Raw genomic sequence first — 25,042 nt, 5'->3', positions numbered from 1 at the left:
CAGTGAGCTGATTCCTGGACCCGCCGGCTCCTGGAAGCCGGGGCCATACACCCTGCTCCCCTCTCCTGGGGCCAGTGCACCCTGCCCACAGCCGACATGAAGCAGGGGACACTGGGCTGCCTCTCCAGGCTTCCAAGAGAGCTGTTTACACAACCCAGCCCAGGTCCTGGCTGGCTGTCCCTACTCCCTGTGGGGTTTTAATTAGCCTGGCTCTCGGCTCACAGGCTGGGCAGTGGACGATGCTGGTCAGGGCACCTGGGTTTGAGATCGGAATTTCCAACCTACTGCCCGCGCAACATTGGGAAAGTCCCTCGGTCTCCTCCCGGGTGAAGTGGAAATATTAGTCTCTGTGTCACAGGAGTAGACGAGCTATTGTCTACAAAGGAACGTGCACAAGAGAGCCACTTGGCCATCCTCTCCTCCCGGCTTCCGAGGAGGACAGGCAGAACTACAGAGTAGGACACATCTGTTCCCAGTGCAGGAAGCCTGGGAAGAGTCTACCTACCCCTTGACTGGGAGCTGCTGTAGCCCATGGTCTAGCACAGGGCTGGGCACACAGGAGGAACCCTGGAAATGTGGCAGGAGGCCTGAGATATGCAGGCCCTCTGACCTCAGGAGCAAAGGGACTTACCCAAGGGCTCACAAAGTGCTAGTTAGAGCTCTGGAATGAAATTTGAGGTCTCCTGAGTCCCCTGTGCTTTTTGCAAAGAAAAGTGTGTGCTTCCGAGGATGAGGGGCACAAACCCCCAACCTGATCACACGCCACGGCAGCCGGTGAACGGCCCTCCTCCTACCGGGCATACCTAAGGTCACCAGTCTAAAGCAGAGGGACAGACAGGACGACTTTCTGCCCCTTCCTCAGCTCCATTTGCATTCGAGGTGACAAGAAGGAGAAGAAGGGGTGAGTCGTTGGTTTAGGTCATACTGCAGGTGGAAAGCAGGCTGCGCTTAGGGCCACCCGAATAGGGACCCTTGATAGAGCTCCCCACCTTCGCCATGAGCATCTTATTACAAGTCACTGGATTTCTTGGATCTAAGCGTCCTCATCCATAAAGAGGGGCAACGGCTGGGAAGGTCGGAAGGAAGATTGGACATGCCAACTCATGGTAACTAGAGAGTCAGCCATTCGTTATCATCCCATGACGACACACAGAAGGTGCGCCGTGAGCGCAGCATCCCGTTCCTTCTCCGACTGTACGTCTAATGCCCTTAACGCCTCCATTTTCTCTGGAGCTGCCTTATGAACGGAATAGGCGGCTGCTCGGAGCTGGGGAATCTTCGCAACTTTGGGTGCAGACTGAGATGGAGACGACTGGGCTCCAATTCCACGTGGGCTCTGAAGCGCTCCCGTCTGGAGTGCTAGTATTTTAGAGATTTGTGCACTAGTAATCAATCCACTCACCGTTCTGGGGGAGGAGCGGAGATCTTAACTTCAAAAGGAGGGAGCAAACATTCTGCCTCCTGTTAAAACTCCATACACTCACTGCAGAGACTGGACGCCTTATTAAGCTTGGGTGGATGCCCGAGTGTTCAAAAGGTAAGACTCCAGACCACGAGTCATTAAGCCATCAGGCTGCTGAGTGAATGAACGAATGCTGACAGGGTGCTGCACTTTCTTACGACAACTGCTCCCACCTGATATGTGCTTGCAGCTTTGTGGTTTTCAACATGCTTCAGATCCAAGAGGCAGCAGAGCACAGTGGTGAAGAAAGCAGGCTCTGAGCTCTGCTGCGCCTTGTCTCTGTGACTTTGTCAAGTTGCTTAACCTCTCTGAGCCTCAGTTTCCTGGAGCTAACCTCTTCATCTCAGGGTTATCCTAAGGATTACAGGAAATAAGGCAGCCCAAATGCTCAGCAAGTGCGCAGCGCCTAGTCAACACTCAACTAAAGGTAGCTATTCTTACTCCTGGTTCATTTGATCTTTGTCCTCAGAGTGGGCAAAGGATGGACAAAGCCCCACGGCTAGTTAGGAGCAGAAGCAAGACTGGAATCAGGTGTCCTGGGCCCTGGTCTTAGGCCAAGAAAAATCGTCACATCAGACGCACGTTTTCCTGCAAGGGAACTCTCAGTAATTCACATGGAGAAATGTCTATTTAGGTCTTCTGTCCATTTTTGGATTGGGTTGTTCATTTTTTTGATATTGAGCTGCGTGAGCTGCTTGTAAATTTTGGAGATTAATCCTTTGTCAGTTGCTCCATTAATAAATATTTTCTCCCATTCTGAGGGTTGCCTTTCTGTCTTATTTATGGTTTCCTTTGCTATGCAATAGGTCCCATTTGTTCATTTTTGTTTTTATTTCCATTTCTCTAGGAGGTGGGTCAAAAAGGATCTTGCTGTGATTTATGTCATAGAGTGTTCTGCCTATGTTTCCCTCTAAGAGTCTTATAGTGTCTGGCCTTATATTTAGGTCTTTAATCCATTTTGAGTTTATGTTTTGTGTATGGTGTTAGGGAGTGTTCTAATTTCATTCTTTTACATGTAGCTGTCCAGTGTTCCCAGCACCACTTATTGAAGAGGCTGTCTTTTCTCCATTGTGTATTCTTGCCTCCTTTATCAAAGATAAGGTGACCATATGTGCATGGGTTTATTTCTGGGCTTTCTATCCTGTTGCACTGATCTATGTTTCTGTTTTTGTGCTAGTACCATACTGTCTGGATTACTGTAGCTTTGTAGTATAGTCTGAACTCAGGGAGCCTGATTCCTCCAGCTCTGTTTTTCTTTCTCAAGATTGCTTTGGCTATTTGGGGTCTCTTGTGTTTCCATACAAATTGTAAAATTTCTTGTTCTAGTTCTGTGAAAAATGCCATTGGTATCACCTCACACCGGTCAGAATGGCCATCATCAAAAAATCTACAAACAATAAATGCTGGAGAGTGTGTGGAGAAAAGGGAACACTCTTGCACTGTTGGTGGGAATGTAAATTGATACAGCCACTATGCAGAACAGTATGGAAGTTCCTTAAAAAACTAAAAATAGAACTACCATATGACCCAGCAATACCACTACTGGGCATATACCCTGAGAAAACCATAATTCAAAAAGAGACGTGTACCACAATGTTCATTGCAGCACTATTTACAACAGCCAGGACATGGAAGCAACCTAAGTGTCCATTGAGAGATGAATGGATAAAGAAGATGTGGCACATATATACAATGGAATACTACTCAGCCGTAAAAGAAACAAAATTGAGTTATTTGTAGTGAGGTGGATGGGCCTAGAGTCTGTCCTACAGAGTGAAGTAAGTCGGAAAGAGAAAAACAAATTCTGTATGCTAACACATATGTATGGAATCTAAAAAAAAAAAAAAAAAGATTCTAATGAACCTAGGGGCAGGACGGGAATAAAGATGCAGATGTAGAGAATGGACTTGAGGATATGGGGAGGGGGAAGGGTAAGCTGGGACAAAGTGAGAGAGTGGCATGGACATATATACACTACCAAACGTAAAATAGATAGCTAGTGGGAAGCAGCCGCATAGCACAGGGAGATCAGCTCGGTGCTCTGTGTCCACCTACAGGGGTGGGATAGGGAGGGTGGGAGGGAGACCCAAGAGGGACGGATATGGGGATATGTGTATACGTATAGCTGATTCACTTTGTTATAAAGCAGAAACTAACACAACATTGTAAAGCAATTATACTCCAATAAAGATGTTAAAAAAAAAAACTTCACATGTAAATCCCAGGGCTGTTTCAAAGAACTCTCCTTTGGGACTGATATAATTTTATTAACAAAACTTGACTTGAAATTTGTTTTTTGTTGTTGTTGTTGTTAGTCTGTTTCTTGGGAAAGGACAAAAACAAACAGGTAAGCTGAATGTCTGTGTCAGACCTCTACGCTGAGGATGTTGCCAGGACAAGGGAGGGTGGTGCTAGGGAAGGGCTTCCAGAGGCACAGAGTTTCCTGGGGCTGGGGTGTGGGTTGTCATCCCTGGATGTTATAAAAGTACCCGAGGGAGAGCAAGCGTTGGAAACAGCCGAGATCCAGTCCAGGCCACACCTGGGAGGTGCCAGTCCAGCTCCCACAAAGGACTGCTTTCTGCTGTTGCCATCCTGGGCCCTGTATTAACTCATACGGACAGCAGGTGTCATGGTGAACGGACTGGCCATTCTGCTTTGAATCTGTCCGTCTGTCCACAAACACGGGGCTGCTGAGCCACTCAGCGTGTGGAGCAGAGCTCCGTGTGCGCACCAGGTACCTTCCTTGAAGCTGCAGGGATTGACCAGCTGCGAGAAGTCAGCTGTGCTCAAACCAGGAACTGCTCAAACCAGAACTGGCTGCATCAGCAGTGCCTGGCTCCCAGCACACCCATCAGGCAGAGCCAAAGGAGCGGGTGCCCTAGGTGTCAGCTCCTCAGAGGCCATGTGCATCTTCCAGGAAGATGAATGTGATTTTGACCTTTTGGAGCCCAACCTTGGTTTTTGGATCCCCTCCACTGGGACAAATCCATGGTCTTCTAGGACAGCTTGGCTTTTCAGAAACAGCTCACTCTGAGCCACTGGCGGAGAATACGGTGTGCCACGGAGGAGGGAGAAGGGCTGATTTTGATCAAGACCGAGGTGTGACTCTAAAGCAATGAATGTGAATTTTTGGCAAGATTTACAAAGGACTCTAAAGGCCACCTACAAAGAGAAGCCTAGCCCGGAAATGGCGTGAGCAAGGGCCGCTTCTCCAGAGTGAGGGCACGGGTGGCAGCTCTAAGAACCTGTTCTAGGAAAAACCCATCCTGCGCTGAGATCTACACTTATCAAAACCAAAACGATTACTTACTAGTCACACTTTTTAAAAGGGTGTTGGTGGGGCACATGGGGGGAAGGGGAAGAGGATCCTGCATCTACAACCCACCCAGTCTTTTCCCCTGGGGTTGGAAACAAGCGTGAAACAAAGGAGAAACTGCAAGTCCCGTTGAAACTGACCATGAACTCTGGACGCATTACCGAGAGGCTTTCCTTCACTGACTTAGTTCTTGACCATAAAAGAGAAGCAAGAACTCAAAAGGGTAATTAGGATGGAGGGTAGAGATTGCCATGGAAAGATGCCTGACGGAAGGGCTGGCAGGACAGGCCAAAGAAATTACTCCCTCTCTGCCATCCCATCTTTCCGCCATCTCTGTGAGAGCTGGAACTCCAGTAAACAAAGTTTTGTAAATGCCTCAACTGGATACCACATTTTCAGTACATTGTTGGTGGTAGACAACCAGGGCAAAAGACAGCAACAGGATTTCAACAATGTCCCCGCACACTTGTGCACAGATCAGAATCCTCAACTAAATAGAAAACTGACTTACTGAAAGTGGATTGCCCTTGGAATTGGAGAAGCCAGGCCCTCTAGTTATGTGAAATGACATTACCTCAGAGCCCCCAGCTCCCAGTTCTCTGAACGGGAAGGAAGCAGACCCACGGGTCTAGAAGAGCCATTTCCTCTCTGCTCTATTAATTGCAGAGATTAAGTGAGCCACTCCTTTGTGGACCTAATACACTGAGATAACAGCCATTGTGTTTGCGGCACCTCCTATTAACTGAGCTAACCCTGGTAGACTGGCAAGGTTGCAGGCTTTTATTGTCAGATTCAACCAACCAATGGCTCTCTGGAATCCCTAACCCTGAGTTTCGGACCCATGGATGACATCTGAGTTCCAGGGGAAGAAAGCAGAAATTTGTCAAATGAGTTTTTGAAAGGACATCAGGGCCAGAGAATCGAATGGGAATAGCTTTCTGTGCCCTACTCACCGGCTTCCTGTTCTCAGTGGTACTAGGAAGCTAATATAATATATCTAGTGCCTGTCATCCCCACATTCCTGGTTTCTATTAAGGTAAAAAGTAGGTCTTTTTCCCTTTTCACCCTTCATCTCTTTCCAGTTGAACGGGTGCAGTGCAGAGAGAGCTGGACTGGGAATCCACATGGAACCTTGGACTCTATTTCCTGCTCTTCCAAAAACTCACAAGGGGCAAGGTCAGCTCATCTCCTAGATCCCTTCTAGGTCAGATTTCAGTGCCTTACATTTTGGGCTGGTTGCTTGCCACCAAGTTCGCACAGAGAATTTCAATAACACATATTACGTTCAAGTTTAAGATTAGAAGCATTCAAAACCCCCCTCCCCCCCGATAGCCCATTGTCTGACCGATTCCTGGAGCTTTCTGGGCTCCTGACGATTTCCCACCATGGCGAAATGGGGAAGCATGCTCTTGATTACAAGCCGACTTTTCCAGTCATCCATTGTTTGACCTGCAATTTTATTCTTGACTCTCCAAGGCGCTTCCCAAACGACCTAGACACAGGGCTTAGGGAGACAAAAAGTACACTGTCTTTCAGATATGAAGATGAGACCATTGACCCCGTGAATCACAGACTTGCATTCTGAGGACAGGTTTAGGTGGAGTCAGCCACGTTCATTTTCCTGTCTCTCTTCCCACCCCACCACCCTCATGGAGCCCCTCCCACCTCCAGGGATGAAGGGCACCTCTGGGAGGCACTTGGCTGGGATGAGACCGCAGTCCCTGGCCATGGGGCAGAGTGAAGTTCACTGGAGAGCTGAGGGATGGGTGGAGAAGCAGCCCAATGTACCTTAAATAACAGCGGGCTTAAAGGCAGGGAATGGGGCTCCTGGGTCTGGCTTTGCTTGTGTGGTACGCAGTGAGATCTGGGGAAAGGCTTTTCTGTTTTCTGACACAGGTTTTTTTTTTTTTTTTTTTTTTTTTAATATGAAAACTATGGCGGTTGGATCACGTGATGGCTTATTGCCCCTTCAGCTCTACTGAAGCCTTTGGCCCATAGAAGGAGCAACTCCCCACTCTGCCCGTTAGCACCCAGCCAAGTGAGCTGACAGGTCATAACCTGACAGTCAATGGAAAGAAGCAATGGACGTCGGAAGGGGCTCATGAAAACCTGGTGCACTGGTTTACAAAAAACTAACCGAGCTGGCTGCCATCACGGCTGCCCCAATTTATGCCCTCCATGACAGATGAGCGGACACGTGCAAACCCAGGTACAGCGGACTTTTTTCGTTTTGTTTTGTTTCATTTCTTTTTGTTCTCACAATGTAAACGTGGAATAGGAGCTCTGCTAAGACATTCATATGCGAGGGAAGCTCTCCTTCCCATAGATCTACTTGGCAGTACAAAACCAGGTCTATAATTTCCATGTCCAGATGCCTGGCTCTGGAAAAATGGAGAAGTACTTTCCCCATTCTCCCACTGAGTACAACCGAAACCTCTGGACATTACATATAAAACAAACATAAGAAGACCCTGAAAGGTGGAGAGAAGAAAGCAGGCTGGTAGGGACCTTGGGCCCTAAGGAACACCGCGGTGGCGAGCTCCCTGGGTTTTCATTCTGCCTCATAGATCCCAGATCAGGACCGGAAGCCAACAATCCAAAGTGCCAGTGAACAGAGACAAAAAGGCTCCAGCAAAAGCCAAAGGACTGGGAGAGGGGCAGCCTCCCAAGACCGAAAACTTTTATACAAGAACCACTCTAATTCAGCTAAACACCATAGAAAAAAGGGTGTTCCCACCCAGCCCCATCAGTAAAGGCCAGCTGGGGACCTAGAATCCACTCCCACAGAGCGGTAATGAGTCATCTCTCCCTGTCCCTGCTAGGGTGGTGTTAGAAGAGACCTCACAGAGAGCCAGGACCTTTGCCCCGGCACAGTGGTAACAGGTCCACATCCCATCCCTTCCAGTGTCAGTGGAGATCACATGGGGAACAGTAATGAGGCACTCCTACCTACCCCAGCCAGGGTGGCATTAGTGGAAGCCCAGTGGGGAGCTGGAACTGTCACCACTGCCCAGCAGTAATGAGAAGCCCCGACCTCCCCGGTGTCAAGGAAGGCTAAGTGGGGAACCTGGATTTCTATAGCTACCTGGCAGAAATGAGAGAGTGTGCTCCCCCTTTCTCTGCCAGAGCATTGTCAGAGGAAGTCAGCTAAAACAGAAGATCTAAATAAGTGCTGAGAGATACGCTTCAGGTATGGAAGGGGAATCAAGACATTCTTAGATGAAGGGAAACTAAAAAGGAAAACTAAAAGACTTTGTTAACAACAGACCTCTCCTAAGAGAATGACTAAAGGAAGTTCTCTGAACAGAAAGGAAATGATAAAAGAAGAAATTCTGGACATCACCAAGGAAGAAAGAACAATGGAAAGAGAAAAAATATGGGTAAATAGAATAGACTTTCCTTTTCCTTTCAAGTTTTCTAAATTATGTTTGGTGTTGAAGCACCAATTATAACAGTGCTGTGGTTCTAAATGTATGTGGGAGAAATAGTTAACGATTACATTATAAACAGAGGAGGGTGGTAAAGCAGTGGAAAGAGAGGTAAGGTTTCTATACTTCACTTGAACTGGTAAAATGTTGACATCAGTAGATGCTTATAAGTTATTTATATACGATGTAATACCTAGAGCCAGCAAGAAAAATGGTATACGAAAAGAAACATGCAAAACACTGTACATGAATCATCAAATGGAACTCTAAAAAATATTCAGGTCACCCACAGGAAGACAGGAAAAAGAAAATAGAGAAACAAAAATAGAGAGCAAACAGAAATTAAAAATAAATTGGCAGAATTAAGCACTAACATCAATAAGTACATTAAGTGAAAAGGATCTAAATACAGCTATTAAAAGACAGAAATTGACAGTCAATAAAAAAACATAAGCCAACTATATGATGTCTGCAAGATGCTCACCTCAAATATAATGATACGGGCATGTAGAAAGTAAAAGGATGAAAAAACACGCAATTGTTAATTAAAACAAAAAGGAGCAGGGGTGGCTCTAGTAATACCAGATAAAGTAACTTCAGAACAAAGAAAATTACCAGGCACAGAGAGGGGCATTACATTACGGAAAAAGGGTCAATCTTCCAAGAAGAAAAAGTAATCTTAAATGTGTACACACCAAACCACAGAGCTACAAGATATATGGAGCAAAAATGAACATAACTGAAAGGAGAAATTGACATTTATAGTGGAGACTTCAATGTCCTCTCTCAACAGTTGATAGAACAATTAGACAGAAAATCAGCAAGATATAGAACGCAACACCACCACCATCTAATAGGATCTAATTGACATTTATAGAACACTCCACCAAGAAACAGGAAAATTTACATTCTTTTCAAGCATCCAAGAAATACATACCAAGATAGACATATTTTGGACTATAAAACAATCTACCAAATTTTTAAGAAGTTGAAGTAATACATGATGGCTTAGTACATTGTGGATGTACTGATGCCGCTGAATTGTTACGTGAATTTCACCTTCATTTAAAAAAATCAATACCACCAAATACTGGCAACAACGGGAGAAACTGGATTACTCATACATTGTTGGAGGGAATGAAAACTGGTACTTTCTTAAAAACCGAACATGCAACTCCTACATGACCCAGCAATTGCACTACTGGGTATTTATCCCACAGGAATGAAAACTTGTAGCCATACAAAAATTTGTAAACAAGTGTTTATAGTAGATTTATTCATGATAGCCCCAAACTGGAAACAACCCAGAAATCTTTCAATGAACGAAGGATTAAACAAACTGGCACCTGTATACCATGGTACACTCCTCAGCAAAAAAAAGACACGACTGTTGATATATATATAATGACCTGGATGAATCTGCAGAGAATTACGCTGAGTGAAAAAAAAAAGGCAACCCCCCAAACTTACATACTGTGTGATTCCATTTATATAATTCTTAAAATGACAAAACTATAGAAATGGACTGATTAGACATTGCCAAAGGGTAAGGAGGAGGTTGGTGTGGGAAGGAAGTGGATGTGTCCATAAACGGGCAAAATGAGGGATTCATGTGGAGATGGAAATGTTCTGTACCTTGACTGTACCCATTCAGCATCCTGCTTGTGATATTATACTACAGTTTTGCAAGATGTTATCATTAGGTGAAGCTGGCTAAAGGGTACATGGGATCTATTTGCATTCTTTCTTTTTTTTTTTTTAAATAAGATGTTGGGGGTAGGAGTTTATTAATTAATTTATTTACTTTTGCTGTGTTAGTTCTTCATTTCTGGGCAAGGGCTTTCTCTAGTGTGGCAAGTGGGGGCCACTCTTCATCGTGGTGCACGGGCCTCTCACTATCGTGGCCTTTCTTGTTGTGGAGCACAGGCTCCAGACGCGCAGGCTCAGTAGTTGTGGCTCACAGGCCTAGTTGCTCCGCGGCATGTGGGATCCTCCCAGACTGGGGCTCGAACCCATGTCCCCTGCATTAGCAAGCAGATTCTCAACCACTGTGCCACCAGGGAAGCCCTATTTGCATTATTTCTTACACCTGCATGTGAATCTACAATTATCTCAAAACCACAAGTTCAATTAAAATCATATGACCGTATTATGTGATGCAGAAAACGGACTTCACAAAATTCAACACCCATTCACGATGAAAACTCTCAGAAAACCAGAATTAGAGGGGAACTTCCTCAACTTGATAAAGAACATCTACAATATATCTACAGCTAACTTCACACTTAATGATTAAAGACTGAATGCTTTCCCTCCACGATTGGTAACAAGGCAAGGATATCTGCTCTCTTCACTGCTTGTATCAAATCGGTATGTTGTACATCTTAAACTTACACCATGTTGTGTGTCAAATATATCTCAATAAAACAAAAACACAGTACTGGAAGTTCTAGCTAGTTCATTAAGGCAAGAGAACTAATAAAAGGCATACATATTAGAAGCAAAACTATACTTATAGGTGATATGATTGTCTACGTGGAAATCTTAACAAATTTACAAAGTAACTCCTGGAACTTAAATGTAAATTCAGGAAGTTCTCAGGATACAAGATCAACATATAAAAATCAATTGCAGGCTTCCCTGGTGGCTCAGTGGTTGAGAGTCCGCCTGCCGATGCAGGGGACACGGGTTTGCGTCCCGGTCCGGGAAGATCCCACATGAGGCGGAGCGGCTGGGCCCGTGAGCCACGGCTGCTGGCCCTGCGCGTCCGGAGCCTGTGCTCCGCAATGGGAGAGGCCACAACAGTGAGAAGCCCACGTACCACCAAAAAAAAAAAAAAAAAAAAAAAAAATCAATTGCTCTGGGACTTCCCTGGTGGCGCAGTGGTTAAGAATCCGCCTGCCAATGCGGGGGACACAGATTCGATCCCTGGTCTGGGAAGATCCCACATGCTGCAGAGCAACTAAGCCCGTGCGCCACAACTACTGAGCCTCCGCCCTAGAGCCCGTGAGCCACAACTACTGAGCCCACGTGCTGCAGCTACTGAAACCCACACACCTAGAGCCCGTGCTCCACAACAAGAGAAGCCACTGCAGTGGGAAGCCGTGCACTGCAACGAAGAGTAGCCCCCGCTTGCTGCAACTAGAGAAAACCCGCGCGCAGCCAAAATAAATAAATAAATTAAAAAAATCAATTGCACTTATAAATACCAGCAATTAACACATGGGCGCTGGAATTAAAAATACGATGCCGCTTACTATTGCTCAAAAACTTCTTAGGTGAAAGCCAAGCAAAACATGCATAGAATTTGCATGCTAAAAGCTATGCAACACTCATGAAAGATCAAAGATGATCTAAATGTATGGAGGGATACTCTGTGTTCACAGAATGAAAGGCTCAACATTCTAAAGATGTCAATTTTTCTCAAATTGATATACAGCTGTAACCAATTCCTATCAAAATCCCAGCACGATTTTTTGCAGATATAGACAAAATTATTCTAAAATTTTTATGGAAATTGCAAAGGAAGTAGAAGAGCTGAAACAATTTTGACAAAGAAGAATCAAGTGGAAGGAATCAACCTACCCGGTTTCAAGACTTATCATATGACTGCATTAGAGAAGATGGTGTGGTGTTGGCAGAGGGACAGACACATAGATTACTGGAACAGAACAGAGATTCCAGAAATAGACCCACACAAATATGCCCAACTGATTTTTGACAAAAATGCAAAAGCAATTCAGTGCAGGAATGGTAGCATTTTCAACACATGGTTCTGGAAGAACTGAACATCTATAGGCAAAAAATGAACTTCAAACTCAACCTCATACCTTACACAAAAGTTAACTCAAAATGGACCATATAGTTAAATGTGTAAAATTACATAAGTTTTAGAAAAAGGTAGGAGAAAATCTTCGGGATGTAGAGCTAGGCAAAAAGTTCTTTCTTAGACTTGACAGCAAAAGTGTGACTCATAAAAGGAAATATTGATAAATTAGACCTTATCAAAAGTAAGATCTTTTGCTCTGTGAAAGACCCTGTGAATAGGATGAAAAACACGACTAGGAGAAAATATCTGCAAACCTCCTATCTGATAAAGGAGTAGTATCTAGAATATATAAAGAATCTCAAAAACTCAACAGTAGGAAAACAAACTACCCAATTAGAAAATGGGAGAAAGACATGAAAAGACATTCCACTGAAGAGTTTCTGCGGAAGGCAAATAAGCACATACAAAGATGTTCAGTATCATTAACCATTAGAGAATTGCAAATTAAAGCCACAATGAGATACCACTACTTACCTATCAGAATGGCTAAAATAAACAGCAGTGGGAACACCAAAAGCTGGTCAGAAAGTGGAGAAACTGGACCACTCACTGCTGGTGGGAAATGTAAAACTAGCCACGCAGCTGTAGGATGACACAGCACTTGCACTCTAGGGCCTTTATTCCAGAGAAATGAAAATTTATGTCCTCAGAAAAACCTGCAGCAGTATCAATTTTCTGGTTTTGATACAATCCAGGGCCTCTCTGTACCCTGTTTGCAACTTCCAGTGAATCTATAATTATTTCATAAAAGAATAGCTAACTTCTATTCAAAAAAGATTTCAGTGTCCAGACCCACGGGGACACATTCTTCTTATTGCTTCTGGGGCACGTACAAGGTAGCATTTTTTAAAAAGTTACTTATGTATTTATTTTTGGCTGCCTTGGGTCTTCGTTCATGCGTGGGTTTTCTCTAGTTGCGGGGAGCGGGGTGGGGGTACTCTTCATTGTGGTGCATGGGCTTCTTGTTGCAGTGTCTTCTTTTGTTGCAGAGCACGGGTTCTAGGCGCATGGGCTTCAGTAGTTGTAGCTCTTGGGCTCTAAAGCATAGGCTCAGTAGTTGTGACGCATGGGCTTAGTTGCTCCACGGCATGTGGGATCTTCCCGGACCAGGGCTCGAACCCGTGTCCCCTGCACTGGCAGGCAGATTCTTAAGCACTGCGCCACCAGGGGAGCCCCCAAGTGGCATTCTTTTCTCAAGCAATGTACAGAAGTTTGTGCAGACCTTTTTATTCTTGAAAATACAAGTCCCACCCAAATCTTTGTTGAGTGTTTCAGGGGCCAAGCCCAAGGCCTCAGCTGTGACCACACTCAAAAACTAGACACCCTAACGAGGACAAAATGTCATATAATATACAGTGCACCCAAATAAAGATGGAAAAAGGAGACCTCATTTGCTGCTGAAGCGTCACTAACTCCCTGGCCCAGCATCTCGAGCCTGTGTGAGGGATGGAGGCCCAGATCTCATTTTAGCACTGGCAACACAAAACCTACCAATACCAAACAAGCTACCCATTTAGCTCCAAAGAAAAAAAGGCAAAATTAAAAAAAGAAAACGCCGCTTTGGCTCTTAAAGCCTCCACTCTACTGATTTCTTGACCCGCCCCTTTGCGGTTCCCAGCAGCCAATGTAGAGAGGACAGGTAGAGGTAGCAGCCAGAGCTCCGAGGATAAGGGCCTGATGCTCTGGTCTGCAGGAGCGGCCTACTGACTCAGCACCGCATCGCCGAGTTTGGATACTGGCTGGGCCCAGGGCTGGAGAGCGTGGCCAACAGCGGAAACGCAGGTGAGAGTTCCTTGCCTGGAAACTGACTTTGTTTGGTCCAAGTCAGAAGGCGTCTCCTGCCATCGGCACACCAGCCTCTGTGGCCATGATATCGTTTCCTCTTTCCCTGGAGATGAATCTGGGCCTGGGAAACAGCCCTTGGGCAGACCTTCCTGCCACAGCAGGGGTGTGCTACCTCCCTCCCCCCAGAAGCATCCACGAACACCTGAACAGGAAGCCTATATCCCCCATAAAAAGAAACCAATCCTCAGCAATGTTTCTCCCCCAAGCACAATCCAGGACTGTGGATGAACCCCCAAATCATCTGCCGTACACACTTTGGATTTCACCCTCAGACGTCCATGTGAATTCAGTTTTCTATATCCGTGTCAGGTTTAATACAGAAAGAAAATGCCCCCCCCCCGCGCCACCCATCATCAGGTAAGTCGATGCTCCAGGGAGAGGCTTTGCTCTGGGGCTCTGGAGCCTGTTCATGTGGGGAGCGCGGTGGGTGAGGGCTGTACTCACGCTTCAGGTTCGGAGCAGAGGCCTGAGGGCAGTCTCTCTTGCCCCGTCAGCCTGGGCTCTGGAGGCACCCGAGGGCCCCCAGGGTTATCACTGGCTCACCCCTCTCCATCTTAGCCAAAGCCTCTACTACTGGACCTCTTGCTGCCCAGACCTGTGATTCTGCCAGACGCCTGACGTCCACGTCAAAGTGCCAGTCAGGGTCAGATCTACGTTGTTGCCCCCCGAGTCTGGACGTGACAGAGGAAGGAAACGAAGAACCGAATCAGAGGCGCTTGGCAAGGAGGCAAGCCGAGCGTGAGGATGGAGCAACACTGAAGGACTGAAACCTTTGCAAGTGCAAAAGAGTCCCAGTCCCCTGCCCCCCAGGAACTAAGCAGCAGAAAGAGCCTCGGGCTTCGGACTGGAAGGTATAAAGGTGAGCTGCATTGTGAAGCCAAGCTGGGTGCACCCCACATCCCCGAGTGCATCCCCCATCTTAGTTGCTTCTTCCTCTGCGCTCCCCAGATGAGGTGACGAGACAGGTCCTGCTCTGCCACTGCCAAAGGAGTCTCTGAGACCACGATGTCCCATCCTGGGTCTCTGGCTTATTGGGCATAGTTTTGGTCAGGATAGAAGACATTGGATATTAGGTCCTCATTTTTTCAAGGGTGAAATTTAGCTTCCAAACCAAAGAAAAAGCCAAAAGATCTCTGGACTTCAAATGGGCTTACAGAGGAATCGAACCCATCTAGTCGGGTAAAGGTAATGTCGATGGCAAAATAATTCAAATCTGTCTTCAGACGTGTACACTGGTGTTAACGTTGAATTGTGTCTCCCCCTCCCCATTCATGTGTTGAAGTCCTAAACTTCAGTATTTCTGAATGAGACCTTATCTGGAAATAGGGTCATTGCAGATGTGACTGGTTAAGATGAGGTCATACTGGAGTAGGGTGGGCCCCTAATTCGGTACGACGGGTGTCCTTATAAAAAGGGGAAATTTGGACACAGGGGCACGCACACAGGCAAAGGCCACGTGAAGACTGGAGTTATGCTGTCATACGGCAAGGAACTAGCACGCACTAGAAGAGAGCTGGAATGGATCCTCCCGTGGCACCTTCAGAGGGAGTGCAGTCCTCCTGACACCTTGATCTCAGACTTTACCTTCCAAGACCGTGAGAAAATTCTTGTCTACAGTTTAAGCCGCCCAGTCTGTGGAACCTTCCCATGGCAGCCCTAGCGAACTCATACACTGGGGATAAAAATCTTTCTATAGCAAAGGCGTGGATGCCACTGAGGGCTGGCCTGTGCCAGGGGGGGCTCCCTCCGGGGGCTCTGGGGCTTGTTTACTCTCTGGTCGTGAAGGATCCTCTCTTGTTTGGATTACTAGGAGCTAGAGCGTTCTGAGCCCAGGGCTGGCTTTGGCTCTCGGCACTTAGAGAACGCCCTATTCTGGACCGTTATTACCCTGTCTGCCCCATGAAGCTGCAGCCGGGAATCCTCTGATCCCAAGCAGCTCTGAAGTGGAGCACGCATCACAAACTTTTGTAGACAAAACTGGGCTGCAGGGCCACGTGGAAAGCGAGAGGAAGCAGTGGGAAGGAGGGACCTCTAGTGCAGAGTCACACGGCCTGATGGCGGGCTGAATACAGGCCAGGAGACTAAGGCCACTACTACCGTCCAGACCTCCAGCAGAGGACGCCTCGTGGGGAACAGATCAGTCGTGGGCACTTTGGGCTGTAATCGCAGCACGTGACCCCGCTCGAAAGGAACTGGATGCTGCTAATCTCGATCTGCCACGGGCAATCTTGGTGTGAAGGTGTAAGGAGTCAAGTGAGATGCCCCGGTCCAGCGGGAGCCAGTCCTGGGAGAGGCAGGCAGAGCCCAGGCTGGAGACAGGCGGGTCGAGAGTGAAGAAGGCCGGCCTTCTAGATGTTAGGAGAGTCAGGGCCTCGGAGCCCAAGGAGAGGCCGTGAAGCAGGAGGGCTGGCTTCTAGGTCATGAGTTATGGGGCTCTGGGAAAGCTGCTTAACCTTGAAGAGTGAGTTTCTTCATGTGTAAAACACAAAGTTCTGTACAGAAGTCTAACAGCTACCACTGCGTGTGAACGGATTCAAGCTTGGGTGGCGGCTGCCCTAGAACCATTTGAAGGAGTCCCTCAGCCTAGAGCCTTGGTGACTCGTGACCCTCAGCCTAGAGCCTTGGTGACTCGTTGGGTTGGAGCCCATGTGTCCTCAGGAAGGCGTAACACATTGTTCAATATTTCTGTGCGTTTGAAAGGACCGCTTTGACGGTATTCAAGAGCCACAAGGCATATAATTATAGCCTTGTGTTAATAAATACAATATTCTAAAACACACCACTTTCCATTTGTAAAAGTTGACTTGAAAAAGCCCAAAGTGATGTGGAGAAATTGGAACCGTCACATATTGCTGGTGGGAATGTAAATGGTGCAGCCATTCTGGAAAGCAGCTTGGCAGTTCCAGAATAAGTTAAACATAGAATAGCCATATGGGCCAGCAATTCCGCTCTCGGGTATATATCCAAGAGAAGTGAAAACATGTCTACACCAAAGCTTGTACATGAGTGTTCACAGAAGCGCTATTCATGATAGCCAAGAGGTGGAAACAACCCAAATGTCCATCAGCTGGTGACTGGATAAGCAAAATGTGGTCTCTCCATACAATGGAGTATTACGCAGCCATAAAAAGTCATGAAGTACTGGTACACGCTACAACGTGGATGAGCCCTGACAGCATCATGCCAAGTGAAAGATGCCAGGCGCAAAAGACCACATGACGTATGCTTTCATTTATATGAAATGTCCAGAACAGACAAGTCAAAACAGTGAAACACATTGAATTGTGTACTTTCAAAGAGTGAATTATATGGTATGTAAATTATATACTAATTAAGCTTTTTAAATAAAGCCCAAATTATTATCACTCCTTAATCTAACTTGGGGTTTTAGAAAGTTGTTCCTTTCAGAGAAACGATGAAGCCACATCTTTTAAGTTTGGGGAGAAAAAAAATGTTTGTATCCTGCACTCTTAGCAGGACTAGCTCCTTTTGAAATGGGGTGTCAACAGGCCTTTTCTTCCCTTAATGACACGGTGGTGCCGCAACCTTTCCCTAGTGACCCACGTCATCGATAAACAACTTACAAAGTTGGTTTGGAAATAATACCTCAAGATCTGGTTGACTTGAATTTTGACATCGCTGCTGCCACTGCCAGGGACCTCCCGAGTCCCCCTCCTTTCAGATTTGGGATGTCACGCCACTGAGGTTACAAATGCCTGTCCGCCACACACTCCCCTGACCGTCCCATGCCACTCAGTGATGAATCAGCTTGGGGCTGGGGCTTCCTGGCAAGTACAAATGTTCTGCGATCCCACACAGTGGGCTCGGACTGCAGAATCCTGCTTTAAGGAGACGAGACTTGCCCAAACCAACAAGTCAGCTGGGATCACTGTGTCTCCAGCTGGCCCTGCCCGGAAACGGATTCGACTCTGAGACCGAGCAGCACACAGTGTCCATCCATGACAACAAGCAGAGAACAGAGTTTTCTGGAACTTGGGGACACACAGAAATGAGGGCAGACTGAGACAGCCTTACAGCAGGGTTAACAATGCTGATCTTGTCACGTGATCGACTGCAGCAGAAACAGCCTCAAGGTGATGTGAGGCCAAGTTTCGTCAAGACCTCATTTCTCCCTGAACTTGTTCAGCATCATCTTTTTCTGTTCCGGACATCATGTGCTTTGAAAATTGAAAGAGCCCTGGGATTTAAAGTGGTAGTCCCGACGGCCCTTCTAGGTGCTGGCTTTCCTGTGTGCTGAACGCCCACAAGCCGAGTTCCCCTAAGCTTCCCCACAGCTGATCACCAAGGTTGCGGTTGGCCTGGGGGTGGTGGGCGTCAGGAAACCGTCCCGGTGTCCTCTGCAGGGCCAAACCACGCCACTCACACGGTGGTACGCACACAGACACAGATGCACACAGTCACACAGGTACACACAAACGCACATACAGATAGACACACACGTGCACACAGAGACATGCACACAGACACAAAGACATACAAATACAGAGGCACACACAGACACACACAAGCATGCAGACAGATACACACGGGCACACACATATAGAGACACACAAAGATAGGCACAGACAGACAGAGACTCTCTCTCTCTCTCTCTCTCTCTGTCCTAGAAAGTACTCAAGCACTAGAGGCCCAGGGGGAAAGGCTCCCTTTCTAAGTGGGGGATGTCTCCATCAGTCCATCAGTCCATCATGTCTCCATCAGTGGGTGCCTGGCCCCTCTACCTTGCCATCCAGCTGGGCTTCTGCTCAGCAGCCCTCGGGCGGCTCCGGCACCGCCAGCAGAGAGGAGGGAACCTAAGGTGCTCGCCTCCCTTCCTGCCCCTGCTCTCCCCTCAGCTGTGGCCCTGAGGCAGATATGAAAGCAAGATTCTTTTCCCCTCGAAATGATCTTTTAAACAATGCTGTCCCTAGACTTATCGTGCAATAACTGGAGATGCTGGGCTAGGGAGGAAGTGGCTTGGTTTTGTGGCAATTTCGGCATGCAATAGCTTCAGCGTGTAGAAACAACTTATCAACGTGTGCCACTTGGGCCCTGCTGCCAGCTGTCACAGCAGGCCGAAGCAGGCGCGTGAAGGTTTGCAAAGCGTCTGTAGCTGGGGACCTGGGAGAAACTGTGGGCTGAACACCGGAGCCAGGCGACCTGGCTTGCACTTATATCTTAAAGCAATCATTGACTCTCTGACCCTCAGATTCCTCGTCTGCAAAGCAGGGCTGATGCCCTTTGCTCTTCGCCTTTCACGTGTACCGTATGAGGGTCAGATGATGACTTGAACCTGAAAGTCCCTGTGACAGAGGCTCTGGGGGAAGGCAGCCCCTTTCAGCACCTCTGAGCAAATGAACTGAACAAAAGGAAGCAGTCCCTTTTGTCCCCTGCCCCTTTATAGTGACGCTTGGTTAGAGTCCCAGAATCTTAGTTTTGGGAGGCAAACTAGAGATTGTAAGGTAACCCTCTTCGTGAGCAGAGAGGGAAATCAAGGCAGAGACTGGAATGGGGCAGATCCTCGGATGAGGAACGATGGGCAGGGAGAGTTGACGCCACACGTCAGGTTCACTGACTCCCGAGACTGCGGTGGGCTGGGCTGGACACAGGCGCCCCATCTAACGCTCACCCTCTGGTCCACATTCTAAAAGGTACTGACCCAAGGAGCCTAATTAATATCCGAGGCCGCCTCCCAGGCCGTCCAGCGACCCCGCCTCTCTTCAAAGTGTCGGCAGCACTGAGGTTGCTGCCTCCCCCTGCCAAGGCCGACGAGCGCGCCGCTTCACCTCTCCGGGGTTCACTTTCTTTCAACAGACGAAAGAGTCTGGCCTGGGTGACCCTATGAGCCCTGCCGGCTGGCGCTGCCTCAATGGGTCTCCACCCACTATGAGTCCCCAGCCGGAGCGTACAGACTTCCCTTCAGCGGCTGTTGGAAAGCCCCTCAGCCGCCTTCGGAATCCTAGTGGGGCCGTGCAGAGTTTGGGGTCCCCTCTTTCCACATTCAGCCAAACACGCGTGTGACCCCCGCCCCCAGATTCTAAACAAGGCCATCTGGGGATCAGAGCCCTGCATCATGAATTAGGACAAGGCTCAAGAATTCAGCAACCTCAGAGTCCAGAGTGCTCTAAAAAGAAAGTGGGAGGAAACAAGGAAGGCCACGGCTACGAAATGTGGCACTTGTCACCGGGCATTGCACAGAGGTGTCCTCGAGGTCTGCACGCACGGTCCAGCCTTCTGTCTCCATCTACACTGTGACGGGTCCAACTGAGAAAATTACCTAAGAAGGCATATCGGGGGAGGGGAGGGTACGTAACAAGTGGCCTAAGGAGCAGTGAGATAAAAGAGCAGCCTTTTTTTTTTTTTTTTAAATAAAGACCATTAGGCTAGAAAAGATTTGTGAAGAGTTCATGTTTAAACTGCCTTCCTGGGGACTTCCCTGGTGGCGCAGTGGTTAAGAATCTGCCTGCCAATGCAGGGGACACGGGTTCGAGCCCTGGTCCGGGAGGATCCCACATGCCACAGAGCAACGAAGCCCGTGCGCCACAACTACTGAGCCTGCGCCCTAGAGCCCGTGAGCCACAACTACTGAAGCCCACGTGCCACAACTACCGAAGCCCACGCGCCTAGAGCCCATGCTCCGCAACAAGAGAAGCCACTGCAATGAGAAGCCAGCGCAGCGCAACGAAGAGTAGCCCCTGCTCGCCACAACTAGAGAGAAGCCCGCGCGCAGCAACGAAGACCCAACGCAGCCAAAAAAAAAAAAAAAAAAAAAAAATTGCCTTCCTGGATACATTCCGCTCTCCTGATGGATTTCGAATAAGAAAAACCTTACCGTTGCACTTAGAGATTTCATGTGAAATCCCATTTGATGGGAGCAAATGTGCCTTCAGTACTCACTCTGACGCAATAAATTCTCTCCATTCTTGGAAATCCTTCTCTGCAAATATTTTAGATATTATTTCATAAATGAAAGAAAACAGTCAAGGCTGCTAGCATCAGCTTTGGAGGAAACAATCTAATTTCAAAGATATTTATCTATCACAAGTTGGCAACAATGGCTCCAGTTACTGAAGAAAGTGGGAAAATGGCTGTGCGTTTCAGTACTGGTCCCCAGTCACTTCCCTTCGAGAACACAGTTAACAAAATGCATAGAAGCAGGCATTAAAGACAAATGCAATCTAACAGGCAAGAGCAATGTTGAACACATGGCCCGATTCCGGCTTCTAGAAGAGCTGGAGCTGGAGGGGAACACTGACGTGAATGCTTTTGGTAGGCTACTTGGGTTGAGAGTAAGTGCGGATCTCCACAGTTCAAACTACACAAGTCGATGTCTATGGCCAGCCCTATGCAAAGTTAGCCTATTTATCAAGCAAAGACTGTTCCAACCCAGAAGCCCAAGTGCTAATACCAGGGCAAATAGGACATTTTTGCTTGATCAAAAGTGTCTTCCCTGAGTCAGAAAAAAAACGATGCCCTTGGCTGGAGCTTAAAACTGGGGGTGGGGTGGGCTGGGGGGAGGGGCCCTGTGCAGTGTGCTAGTTTACCAGGAGGAAGAAGGTTCGGGAACACGAACCAAGTCCTGCTTCAAGCTCTGTGCACCTGAGGAGGCAGCCAGGAAACATGAAGTTCTGGTTTCTCCTTGATTTTATCTACTGTATTCTTCTAAACTGATTTCTTCAAAACCCAAATCAGGACCACCTAACTCCATTGTGGGTCAAATACAAATGTATATTTCTGTGGTTTAAGGGTTCCAACAGCTAAAGATTAAAAGGCATATTCCTAAGACCATTACAGACCCACAGAGCTCAAGACTCAGATGGATTATCACCCGTTCCTGATGCTCAAATGTGCACAGAGTTGATTTGGAATTCAGAAACGCTCCAAATAAACACTTCTGTGCCAAGACTTTGCAGTTCTTTCATCCCGTCAGCCATCCGTTTATTCATCCAATCAAGCTGCCTGTGTCATACTGATTCATCCTTCCTCTTTTTCCTTATACTAAGCAAGTATGAGAGAATCGTAGAGAAGGTATAAGAAAAGAGACAAACTTTTCATTTTGTACTGCAGCGAAGTTAAGGCTCAGTAAAGTCCTGTTACCTCTGTAACCTTGGTGCATATCCAAAACGTATTGTTTTAATAAGGTTTTTTTTTTAATGGTTAAGAAGCCTATGGTGGTTCATGAAATTCATTTCATAGTCATATAAGAAATTGCTTTTTATGAGAGAGGATCTCTGCTGAGTTTCCCTTGGGCACTGGAAGTTAGAGGCCGATAGGGTCTCTGCTTTCCATGAAAGTGTTTTCCAACTCTCAAAGCATCTGTCAATATACTCAGAAGAATCAGAATGAAATGAGCCCAAGGCTTGGTATTCGGAACGCGGCAGATTACGATGCCGCCTGTGGGGTTGTACTCAGCCGCTCACTGCAAAGCTCTGAAGCTGGAATCAGGAGCCCTGGGTTCTAGTCCCAGCTCGGGGAGGTCACTGGTTACACTGCCTGTAATTTGGAAGCTGCTCATCAGCCTGTCTTTCCCCAGCTTGACGACCTCTGCTTGTGTATATCGCTGGATGGGAAGTGGGGAGCTCCAGGCTCCAGGGGCGGCCACGGCAGTCACTGCGCCTTCACACCCAGTGGGCCATGGCAGACGCTGCAGCCTGAGGCCATGGTCACCCTGACGGCAGGCCCAGCTCACTGCTGAATCACGATCACGGTCAACTAGAAGCTGTTCTCAAACCCAGGTTCCCCCATCCTATTCTTGGACACATGGATTCAGGACCCAAATATAGGACCTTACCATTTGTCCGTGTTCAATCTCGCATGTCAATCTTGAGCTCGTCAAGATGTCTTTGGATTCTAACTTCCCGCTACAGAGAACTCATCACCCTCTGGCGCTACGTCAGGGCCAAACCTGCCTCGAGACTCCCCTCTCTAAGGGGGGACACGAATCCATGATCCACGGCCTTTGGATTCACTCCTTTCATTGGTCGCACATCACGTAACTGGGCTGTAAACGAGGATTCCACAACTGCCGCTGCCAAAGGCTTTGCTGAGGTCCAAACACTTGCCTGCTTTTCTCTGCCCTACCTGCTCCTCCAGCAGGAGAGAAGATTCTAACCGGACGCGCTGCTCCCGTGAGCCAGTGGCGGCTCTGAGGGAGACCTGCTCCTTCTGCTTTCGTTTCGGACCCGCTTTTTGCTGGCTTCTTGTCTAACTACCCACTCCCTCGCGATTGCTCTAGGAACGTGTTCTACAATTTTCCCAGGGAGCCGCAGCAAGCTGGCTGGAACCACATACGCTATCCAGTTTAAGGAATTTCTTTTCTGGAAATCTGGAAGTAGCTGCCCATCTGGTGGTTTATGGCCCTTTTTGGCAGTTCTGCGTGATTCCAGAATGCTCTCCCTCCCTCTGTGCCCAGGCCTGTCATTCACCTCGGTCCTCAGTGAGCAGGCAGCCTCCCAAACCCCTTCATCCATCACCATCTTCTAGTCTAGCTGAACCATCTCACCAGCTGGTCTATCACTCCCAGGTTGAAGGGCATTCTCGTCTGCAAAGAAGCCTGAAGTTTTTCTCCCAAGAGCCTGGGTTCTCCTTCTGTGGGAATGAGTCTCTTCACGAGCGCGGGACTCCCTGGGTATGGGGTCTCTTTACCTTCTACTCTGTCTCAGGTCACATTCCCCCTGTGCTCCGCCTCTGACTCAGATGCATCTCGGCTGCTTCTGTCCGATGCTGCTGCCTCTCCAGATGGTCTGGAGCTCTGAGCTTACAACTGGTTGTTTCTTGCTCATGGAACAGGGTTTCTTCTCTCCTTCCCTGTCTCATGCCTCTCTCCACTTTCCTGACTTTACCTTCTGTCTTCAGAACAGTGTTCTCGGGTAACCGGGGGAGGGGAGAGCCACACCTCCATAACAAACTCCGAAGCGGTCAGAGCAGGCTTATGATGACTTGCCCTGGGCTCAAAGCCGCCCAGTGAGTGTCAATCGCTGCGTTTCCAAAACAGGAAGCACGTGATACTTACACAGAAGGGAGGGAATCTGAGAAATACTGTTCAAGAGAAGCCAAGCGGGAGCAAGGGAACAAAAAGACATCTCAGATGATTTCTCAAGGTCCCTGAATAAGTAGGAGAGCTGATCTGATCATCTGCAGTAACTAGAAAGAAGATGTGCTCTATACATACACTGGAATACTACTCAGCCATAAAAAAGAATGAAACAATGCTATTCACAGCAACATGGATGGACCTCGAGATTACCGTACTAAGTGAAGCAAGTCAGACAGAGAAAGACAAATGTCATATGATATCACTTACATGTGGAATCTAATAAAACATGTACAAACGAACTTATTTACAAAACAGAAACAGACTCACAGACATAGAAAACAAACTTCTGGTTACCAAAGGGGAAAGGTGGCAGGAGGGATAAATTAGGAGTCTGGGATTAACAGATACAGACTACTATATATAAAACAGATGAACAACAAGGACCTACTGTATAGCACAGGAAACTCTACTCAGTATATTGTAATAACGTGTAATGGAAAAGAATATGAAAAAGAATATATATATATATATATATATATATATATATATGTATAACAGTCACTCTGCCGTACACCAGAAACTAAAACAACATTGTGAATTAACTATACTTCAATAAAAGAATTTAAAAAGAAAGAAAGATAGGGACCAGCAAGTGCATACCTCAAAAATTCCAAAGTTGGGTTTGTGATGCCTGAGGTGGCTGAAGGAGTATAGCAATTGGAATACAATGAATAGTATTCAGTTCGATTAAAAACAAACTTGTCAGGCTATTTATGAGAGACGGAGAGATCACATTAGTGGCGGAGGTTGTCACAGCTCCATATGGACCTGAGGCAAAGCCCATCCACCCAGGCCGCATCCACTGGGCTGAGCTCTAGTTGCCAACAAGGTGCACAGCTGGACCAGGGGAGGGACTGGCCACAGGACACAAAGGGCTGCAGAATGGCAGGGAGCTGGCCGAGAAGGACAGGCCACCTTGAGGGATGCAGGAAGGGGAGAGGCTGAGTCTGGAGGTGGCCCTGCGAGGCGGGGAGCGGGTCTCTGTCCTGGGGGATGGTTGAGTCAGCCAGAGCCTGGAAGGGGCAGGGCGCCGGCTGAGGACACAGTGTTAGGACAGGGGAGAGCT

At 47.5% G+C, this 25,042-nt stretch overlaps 1 protein-coding gene across 12 annotated transcripts in view; it reads right to left on the bottom strand.

The window, feature by feature from the left end:
* Window positions 1-25,042, bottom strand: part of MAMLD1 (mastermind like domain containing 1) — a 115,958-nt gene that overhangs the window by 50,794 nt on the left and 40,122 nt on the right. For 5 of the 12 annotated variants that reach the window (XM_079909693.1, XM_079909699.1, XM_079909700.1 and 2 more), the window contains exons 1-2: window positions 12,510-13,298; window positions 6,124-6,282 (exon numbers count right to left, since the gene is read on the bottom strand). The exons of 2 other annotated variants lie outside the window; for them this stretch is intronic. In XM_079909693.1, coding sequence (XP_079765819.1) covers window positions 6,124-6,219 — 96 coding nt within the window. In that variant the 5' untranslated portion in view covers window positions 6,220-6,282; window positions 12,510-13,298. Of the gene's footprint in view, window positions 1-6,123; window positions 6,283-12,509; window positions 13,299-25,042 lie in introns of those variants that run through there. 5 more of the 12 variants (XM_079909694.1, XM_079909695.1, XM_079909696.1 and 2 more) reach the window with 2 other exon arrangements.

Source organism: Stenella coeruleoalba (assembly GCF_951394435.1).
Source record: "Stenella coeruleoalba genome assembly, chromosome: X".
Classification (NCBI taxonomy): Eukaryota; Metazoa; Chordata; class Mammalia; order Artiodactyla; family Delphinidae; genus Stenella; species Stenella coeruleoalba.
The sequence above is the reverse complement of the archived record's forward strand: the minus strand, read 5'-3'. Positions and strand labels throughout refer to the sequence as shown.